This window comes from Belonocnema kinseyi, chromosome 1 (assembly GCF_010883055.1).
Source record: "Belonocnema kinseyi isolate 2016_QV_RU_SX_M_011 chromosome 1, B_treatae_v1, whole genome shotgun sequence".
NCBI lineage: Eukaryota > Metazoa > Arthropoda > Insecta > Hymenoptera > Cynipidae > Belonocnema > Belonocnema kinseyi.
In genome coordinates, this window is record NC_046657.1 from 74114840 (window position 1) to 74124904 (window position 10065).

The 10065-nt window shown below is 19.2% G+C and overlaps 1 protein-coding gene across 2 annotated transcripts in view; it reads right to left on the minus strand.

Moving 5' to 3' along the window:
* Nucleotides 1-559: 559 nt before the first annotated feature.
* LOC117168301 (UPF0454 protein C12orf49 homolog) overlaps nt 560-10065 on the minus strand; it is a 23724-nt gene continuing 14218 nt past the window's right edge. For both annotated transcript variants that reach the window (XM_033353860.1, XM_033353850.1), the window contains exon 5: nt 560-864. In XM_033353860.1, coding sequence (XP_033209751.1) covers nt 601-864 — 264 coding nt within the window. In that variant the 3' untranslated portion in view covers nt 560-600. The remainder of the gene's footprint in view (nt 865-10065) is intronic.

Consider the following 10065-nt stretch of genomic DNA (forward strand, 5'->3'; position numbering starts at 1 on the left):
TCAAGAAAATTAATTTTCTATAAAAAAGACGATTTTTTAACAGAATAATTAAATTTTCCACTAGAAAAGATAAATTTTGAACAAAATAATTAAATTTTCCACTAAAAAAAAATCATTTTTCAACCAAATACACGAATTTCCAACAAAATAATTTAATTTTCCAGTGAAAGAAAAATGTATCAAGAAAATAGTACAATTTAAAATTAAATCGATGAATTTTCAGTCAAGAAAATTAATTTTCTATAAAAAAGACGATTTTTTAACAGAATAATTAAATTTTCCACTAGAAAAGATAAATTTTGAACAAAATAATTAAATTTTCCACAAAATAGTACAATTTAAAATTAAATAGATGAATTTTGGGACAAGAAAATTAATTGAGAAAAAAGAAAATGTACTTTATATAAAATTATTAAATTTTCTACAAAAAAAGACGATTTTTCAAGAAAATAATCAAACTAATCCATAACTAATGTCGAATTTGTCGACCTTTGGCTCTTCAAATCGTTCCTGGTGTGCGGAATCCGATCCTCCCTTTGAAAAAATTCAAAACACTTTCTAAATTGTATATTTTATATTTGATATTTGATATTTCATGTTTTATATGTCCTTAAAAGGGGGCTTATTGTGTAAAACGGGACTCGGGACATGAAGCGTGTAACAGTGTTTGGAATGTGGATTTTTGTAGGTGTTTTCATGCCGGACACTTGCGCTAGAGGTCCGGCAGGCTGCGAGACAATACTGAAACCGATCGAGGCCTCGCAGTCGAGCCTTCAGCATATCAAAATTTTTTCCATTCTTTTTCTCCTCCTTGCGAACCACCACCTCCTCTCCGTCCGCATTTCTCTTGCCTTTCAGTCGATGCTAGAAGTGATCAGAGGGAAAAAAAACACAATCAAATGTGCGATAAAAATAGAAATAAATATAAATCTATTTAATCTTAAAAATGAAAAAGTGGAGCGAAATTTTTTCTAAATTCTCCTGATTAATTGCAATTTTTTTAATCGATATTTCCAAATGACGAATTTTTATTCTCAGCATTTATTTCCTGAAAGAGATATCTAATTTCAATTTTTAATGAATCTTGCAGGGTGGTGAATCGCAAAATAAATACATTTTTTAAATGAAATCATGAATCTTAAATTGCAATTGTTGAATTCTAAACTAAAAAGATGAGTTTTCCACTAAAATTAGGGGTATTTAACTGGAATATTTGAGTTTTCAAAGAAAAAGATTAATTTTTCTTCCAAAAAATACAATTTTTCAACTAAATACATCGATTTTTAAAGAAATAGTTGAATTTTCTCTTAAAAAAATGCAAATTTTCAACCGAATAGTTCAATTTTCAAACAAAAAGATTAATTTTTTATGAAAAATAATGATTTTTCAAAAAAAAATATATGAAATTTCGAAAAAATATTTGAATTTTTAATTCAAAAAAGACCAATTTTCAACGTAACAATGAAATTTTCCACTAAAAAAGACAATTTATCAACAAAATAATATAATTTAAAATCGATGAATTTTCAAAGAAAAAGATTAACTTTCAAACAAGAAGATTAATCTTCTCTAAAAAGAATACGACTTTTCAACAAAATACATGAATTTTCAAACAAAAAGTTGAAATTTTAAACAAAAAGATTAATTTTAAGAAAAAATATTACTTTTCTTCCAAAAAATACAATTTTTCAACAAAATAATTAAATTTTCTCTAAAAAAATGCAAATTTTGAACCGAATAGTTAAATTTTCATACAAAAAAATTAATTTTTAAACAAAACACAAAATTTTCAAACAAAAAAATAATTTTCAAACATAAAAGACTAATTTTCAATCAAATAATTGAATTTTCCACTCAAAAAGACCAATTTTTTAACAAAATAATTGTAATATTCAAACAAAACAAAAATAATTTTTTATAAAAAATAATGATTTTTCAAAAAATACATGAAATTTCGAAAAAATGATTTGAATTTTTCATTCGAAAAAGACCAATTTAAAACAAAATAATTGTAATTTTCAAACAAAAAAAATAATTTTTTATAAAAAATAATGATTTTTCAAAAAATACATGAAATTTCGAAAAAATGATTTGAATTTTTCATTCGAAAAAGACCAATTTAAAACAAAATCATTGTAATTTTCAAACAAAAAAAATAATTTTTTATAAAAAATGATGATTTTTCAAAAAATACATGAAATTTCGAAAAAATGATTTGAATTTTCCATTCAAAAAAGATAAATTTTCCATTTATTTATTTGTCGCAAAATACAAACATCTATTTTCATTTATAACATTCATTCTAAACATCCTTTAGAACAAAAAAATTAAAATTTGAAAAATAAATAAATTTTTTAAAATAAAATCATGAATCTTCAATTGCAATTGTTGAATTTTAAACCAAAAAGATGAATTTTTCACTAAAATTATGTGTATTTAACTGGAATACTTGAGTTTTCAAACAAAAAGTTAAATTTTCAAACAAAAAAATTAATTTTAAGAAAAAATATTTTTCTTCCAAAAAATACAATTTTTCAACTAAATACATTGATTTTTAACAAAATAGTGGAATTTTCTCTGAAAAAAGACAAATTTTAACCGAATAGTTAAATTTTCAAACAAAATGATTGATTTTTAAACAAAACAAAAAATTTTCAAACAAAAAAATCATTTTTTATAAAAAATAATGATTTTTCAAAAAAAATACATGAAATTTCGAAAAAATAATTGAATTTTCTATTAAAAAAAAAGAAAACAATTTTCCATTTATTTATTTGTCGCAAAATACAAACATTTATTTTAATTTATAACATTCATTCTAAACATCCTTTAACACAACAAAATTAAAATTTAAAAATAAATACATTTTATTTAATAAAATCATGAATCTTCAATTCCAATTGTTGAATTTTAAACAAAAAAGACGAATTTTCCACTAAAATTATGGGTATTTAACTGGAATACTTGATTTTTCAAACAAAAATTTAAATTTTTCAAACAAAAAGATTGATTTTAAGAAAAAATATTACTTTTCTTCCAAAAAATACAATTTTTTAACTAAATCCATTGATTTTAAACAAAATAGTGGAATTTTCTCTAAAAAAAATGCAAATTTTTAACCAAATAGTTAAATTTTCATACAAAAAGATTAATTTTTAAACAAAACACAAAATTTTCAAACAAAAAAATAATTTTCAAACATAAAAGACTAATTTTCAATCAAATAATTGGATTTTCCACTCAAAAAGACCAATTTTTTAACAAAATAATTGTAATTTTCAAACAAAAAAAAATAATTTTTTATAAAAAATAATGGTTTTTCAAAAAAATACATGAAATTTCGAAAATATGATTGAATTTTTCAATTTTTCATTCATTTGTCGTAAAATACAAACATTTATTTTAATTTATAACATTCATTCGAAACATCCTTTAACACAACAAAATTAAAATTTGAAAAATAAATACATTTTTTAAAATAAAATCATGAAACTTCAATTGCAATTGTTGAATTTTAAACATGAAATTTCTACAAAATAATTGAACTTTACACTCAAAAAAGATAAATTTTCAACAAAATAATTGAATTTTCAACTAGATAGGTAAATTTTTTACTAAAATAAAGAATATTTAACTGGAATGCTTAAGTTTTTCATAAAAAAATATTAATTTTCTACGAAAAAAAAGATTATTTTTCAACATTATACAGGAAATTTCAACGAAATAATTAAATTTTCCAATTAAAAAGGTCATTTTTCATCATAATAGTTGAATTTTCTACTAAAAATTTGCATTTACAATCAAAAATAAAAAAATTTCATATTTATTTCTTTATTTGCCGCAAAACAAAAAAATTTATTTTAATTCATGAAGTTTAATTCTAAACATACATTAACACAACAAAAAATTAAATATTGCCAAATAAATGAATTTTTAAATCAAATCCTGAATTTTTAATTGCAATTGTAGAATTTTCAACCAAAAACATTAATTTTCTACTAAAGTGATGAAAACTTAACTGAAATACTTGAATTTTCAAACAAAAAGTTGAAATTTTAAACAATAAGATTAATTTTCAAAGAAAAATATTAACTTTCTGTACTAAAAAGAAGATTTTTCAAGAAAATAATTGAATTTTCCAATCAAAAAGATCAATTTTTAAACAAACAAGAAAACTAATTTTTTCTCAAAAAATAGTATTTTTCCACAAAATACATGAATTTTCAACGATAATAGTTGAATTTTCGTACAAAAAAATTAATTTACAAACAAAAAAAATTAATTTCCTATCAAATAGACGATTTTCAACAAAATACATGAATTTTCAACCGAACAGATAAAAATGTTAACAGTAAGATTAATTTTCAAACAGAAATATTAATTTTCTACCAAAAAAGAAAATTCAAAATTATACATGAATTTTCAAAAAATTAATTGAGTTTACCAATCAAATCTTTTTTCATAAATTCAATTTTTTAGATCAAAATTTATCACTTTGACTGAATTTTATTATTTTTTTAGAAAACAAAATTTAACTCTAAATTTAAAAACTAAATTTAAATATTTAAATAAAAATTTTAATTTAATCCATTTTTGGTTAAAAATTTATGTGTTTTTTTTGTTGAAACTTTAACTATTTGGATTTTTATTTCAAATTAATTTAATTTTTAATTTAAAAATACACTTTTTAGTTGAAAATTCAAGTATTCCAGTTAAAAGTACATCATTTCTATTGAAAATTCCTTTCTTTTTGTTGAAAATAAAATTGTTTCCTTTAGAGTTAAAATCTTTTGTCAAAAACTCATCTTTTTAGTTGAAAATTCATCATTCTTTGATCGAAAATTAGTTGTCTTTTTTTTATGTGAAATTTTTTTGTTACAATTAAAAATTTAATTATACCAATTTTGATAAAAAAAATCGATCTTTCTTTAGTTGAAAATTCAACTATTTCGTTCAAAATACACGTTTTTTGTTGCAAAATCGCATTTTTTGATAAGATAATAATTAAAATTCTTCGTTGAAAATCAATCTTCTATTTAAAAATTCATCTTTCTGGTAGAAAATTTATCATTTTAATTGCAAACTTATTTTTTGTTGTTAAAAATTCAGTTAATTTCTAGTAATTTCATGTATAATTATGATACATCGTATTTTTGTGTAAAAAATTATTTTTTGCTTGTTTCAAAATTCATCTTTTTGGATGAAAATTTAACTATTTGGTTGAAAAATCATATTTTATCAAAAAGTTAAGTAACTACATTTTTTTTTTAATTTAAGATCTCAAATTTTCTTATTTTACCACGAAAAATTTGTGCGAAAAAAATATTTTTTAGAGGGAAGAAGTATTTCTTTAGAAAATGATTTTAAGGACATTAATGACAATGAATTTCTCAATTTAAATGGAAATTATCATTTTTTCAATTGAAAATTAATCTATTTCGTTGAAAATCCATGTATTTTTGTGAAAAAATCAATTTTTTGTAGATGATTTTCTTTTTATTTGCAAATTAGTCTTGATTGAAATTATCCTCTCTTCGGTTAAAAATTCAAGTATTCCAATAAAATATTCATTATTTTCGTTGAAAATTGACCCTTTAGTTTGGAAATAAAATTATTTGGTTTTAAGTTAAATAGTTAATTTTTTTTTTAGTTCAAAATTCAACTGTTTCGTTTAAAATTCATGTATTTTTTTTGAAAAATTGTATTTTTTGTTAGAAAATTCATTTTTTTGTTTCAAAATTAATCTTTTTGTTTCAAAATTTATCCTTTTTTTTAATTTAATTTTTTTTGCAAATCCATTTTTTGTTTGTTGAAAACTCATTTTTTTCAACTCAACATTTTAATATTCCATCTTAAGTTGAAAATTGAACTTTTCTTGTTCAAAATTCAACAGATTTGATAAAAATTAATAATTTTTTTATTGAAAATTAAACTATTTTAGTTAAAAATATACAATTTTATTAGAAAATTCATCACCATGATCGATAGAAATTTACTTTTTTTTTAGCTCAAAATTCAACTATTTCGTTGAAAATTCATGTCTTTTTTTGAAAAATTGTATTTTTTAGTAGAAAATTCATTTTTTATTTCAAAAAAAATTTTCTTACTTAAAAATATATCATTTTCGTGGAAATTTAACTTTTTTGTTTGCAAATCCGTTTTTTTGTTGTTGAAAATTATTTTTTTTAACTGAACATTTTAATATTCCATTTTTAGTTGAAAATTGAACTTTTCTCGTTAAAAATTCAAAAATTTTGATAGAAATTGTTATATTTCAAATTGAAAATTCAACTATTTCACTGAAAAATTCACGTCTTTTTTTATCCTTTTCTTTGGAAGTTAATATTCCTGCTTAAAAATTCTTTTTTTTTAGTTAAAAATTCAACTGTTTCGTTGAAAATTCATGCCTTTTCATAAAAAATTGTATTTTTTGTTAGAAAATTCATTTTTTTGTTTCAAAATTAATCTTTTCGTTTAAAAATTTATCTTTTTTTTTAAATTTCACTTGTTTGGAAATCCATTTTTTTGTTGTTGAAAATTCATTTTTTTTAACTGAACATTTTCATATTCCATTTTTAGTTGAAAATTGAACTTTTCTCGTTAAAATTCAAGAATATGATAAAAATTGTTATTTTTAAATTGAAAGTTCAACTATTTCGTTGAAAAATTCACGTCTTTTTTATCCTTTTTTTTTAAAGTTAATCTTCCTGTTTAGAAATTCTTTTTTTTTCATTAAAAAATTCAATTATTCTAGTTAAATGTTCAAAATTTCAGTTACAAATTCATCTTTTAGGTTTAAAATTAAACTATTTTAGTTAAAAATTTACAATTTTATTAGAAAATTCATCATTATGTTTCTGGTTGAAAATTAATCATTTTTTTAGTTGAAAATTCAAATTTTTGGTTGAAAATTTATCATATTTAGTGGAATATTAAATTATTTTGTTGAAATTTCATGTATAATGTTCAAAAATCGTTGTTTTTTTTTGTAGAAAATTAATTATTTTGTTTGAAAATTAATCTTTTTATTCGAAAATTTCACTGTTTTCTTGAAAATTCGTATTTTTTAGCGGAAAATTCAATAATTTCGTTGAAAATAAACATATTATCTTAAAAAATCGATTGTTTTTGATAGATAATAAAATTTCTTCTTTTAAAATTAAACTTCTTGCTTGAAAATTCATCACTTTGGTTAAGAATTCAAGTTTTCCAGTTAAAAATTCATCACTGAAAATTTCTCTTGTTTGTGGAAGTTTTGTTTTAACTGAAAATTTAATCATTTGGTAAAAACTTTATTTGTTGTGTTGAAAATTCAATTATTTGATTGAAAATTCATGCATTTTTTTGAAAAATCGTCTTTTTGTTTGAAAATTAATCTTTTAGTTTATAAATTTATTTTTTTTGCATGAAACTTAATCTTATTGTTTAAAAATTCAACTATTTTGTGTAAAATTTGTCTTTTTTTTAGTGGAAAATTAAATTATTTTTTTAAAATTTCATGTATAATGTTAAAAAGTCAGTTTTTTTCAGAAAATTAATTATTTGTTTGTATATTTAAGTATACCAGATAAATATTCATTATGTTCGTTGAAACTTCATCTTTTTTTATTGAAAATTCGTCTTTTTGAGTGAAAAATTCAATTGTTTTGTTGAAATTTTACTTACTCTTTTTAGTTTAAAATTCATCACTTCAATTGAAAATTTATCTTTTTTTTGTGGAAATGTTTTTTTAATTGAAAATTTTACTATTCCATTTCTGGTTGAAAATTAACTTTTTTTTTTTTGAAAATTCAACCATTTGGTTACAATATTATTTTTTTTCAAAAATTCAACAACATGTATAATTTTGAAAAATCGTATTTTTGTGTAGAAAATTTTTTTGTTTTGTTTGGAAATTAATCCTCAAGTTTGAAAATTCACATATTTAAATGAAAATAAATGTATTTTCATGAAAAATCGTGTTTTTGTAAAAAAATTTTTTGTGCAAATTAATCTTTTTGTTTGTAAATTAATTTTTTTGTTTGAAAATTCAACTATTTTGTTGAAAATGGTCTTTTTTCAGTGGAAAATTCAATTATTTTATTGAAATTTTATGTATAATGTGGAAAAATCGTTACATTTTCAGCAAAAAATTAATTTTTAATCGCAGTGATGAATTTTCAATCAAAGTTCAACCAAAAGAGAAAATTTTTGTTCCATAAAAAAAATTGTTTTTTAAACAACAACAAAAAATAAAATTTACAGTTAAAATAAATTTTCAACAACAAAAAAATCAATTCTCAACCAAATAATTCAATTTTAAATGCAAAAAATGAATTCTCTATCAAAAAAATACAGTTTGACTAAAATATATAAATTTTCAACCAAAAAAGATAAAATTACAAACCAAAACCAGAATATTTTAATTTTCAGTTCGAAGAGTAAATTTGAAACAACCAAAAAAAACGAGTTTTCAGCAAAGTTAATTAATTTTCAACTAAAAAGGAATTTTCAGCAACAAAAATTAATTTTTAATCACAGTGATGAACTTTTAACCAAAACTATGAATTTGTCACCAAAAACTGGAATTTTCAACACAAAACATTAATTTTCTATTTAAAAAAAAACGCATTTTTAACAAAGTAAATGAATTTTCAGATAAAAAGGATCAAGTTGGAACAAAAAAGAAAATTGTTTGATTTTAATTTCAAGAAATAAGTTTTTTAACCCAAATAAAATAAAGTTTTAACAAAAGTTACATTTTCCACCAAAATGGTAAATTTTAAATCAAAATTATTAAATATCTATAAACAAAATTTTTATAAAAATGGAATAGCTGAATTTTTAATTAAAAGGGAATTAATTTACGAAAAAACAAACTAATTTTCTGCCAAAAAAGAATTTTTTTTTTTACAAAATACAAATTTTTTTCACCAAATATTATTTATTTTAATAGAATTTTCAACAAAAAGAAAATGATACATTAGGAAAATAATTTTTTTCAAAAAAAAGAAACAGTTTCAATAAAATAAATCAATTTTCAACTGAAAAAGATAAATTTACAAATCAAAACTAAAATAGTTTAATTTGCAGTTAGAAAAGTAAATTTTAAACAAAAAACATGTTTTTCAGCTAAATCAATTAATTAAAAAAAAAGAAGTTTCAGCAACAAAAATTAATTGTTAACGGCAGTGATTAATTTTCAACGAAAAATATGAATTTTTGACCAAATAGTGGAATTTTCAACACAAAAGATTAATTTTCTATTTAAATACAAAAACACGAATTTTTAAGAAAGTACATGAAGTTTGATTTAACAAAGTTTAATTTTCAAACAAAAATTAGAATATTTAAAATGTGAGAAAAATAAATGTTCAAACAGAAGAAAAAATAAATTTTCAACATAATATTTTTATTTTTATCAAAAAAAAAATGGGGGTTTTAATCAAAAAAAAGAAAAAATGAAATTTTCGGTTACAACAATAAATCTTTAATAAACAAAAAAATCAATTCAGAACAAGATAATTCAATTTTAAACCCAAAGGATAAATAAAATAAATGAAATGAAATAAAAATAAAATGAAATAAAATAAAATAAAATGAAAAAAAATATAATGAAATGAAATAAAATACAATGAAATAAAAAAATTTGATAAATTAAAAAAATAATAAATAAAATAAAATAAAAAGAAATGAAATAGAATCAACTAAAATGAAGTAAAATAAATTAAATAAATTTAATAAAATGAAATAAAATACAAAGAAATGAAATAAACTGAAAAAAAAAATAAATAAAAAGAAATGAAATGAAATAAAATCAATCTAATAAAGTGAAATAAAATGAAATCGAATAAATTTAATAAATTGAAAAAAATAAAAAGAAATAAAATTTAATTTAATTAAAAGAAATAAAATGAAATAAAAAGAAATGAAATAAATTTAATAAAATAAAATAAAATGAAATAGAATAAATTTAATAAGATGAAATAAAATAAAATAAAAAAATTTAATAAAATGAAATAAAATGAAATAAAATCAATTTAATAAAGTGAAATAAAATGAAATAGAATAAATTTAATAAAATGA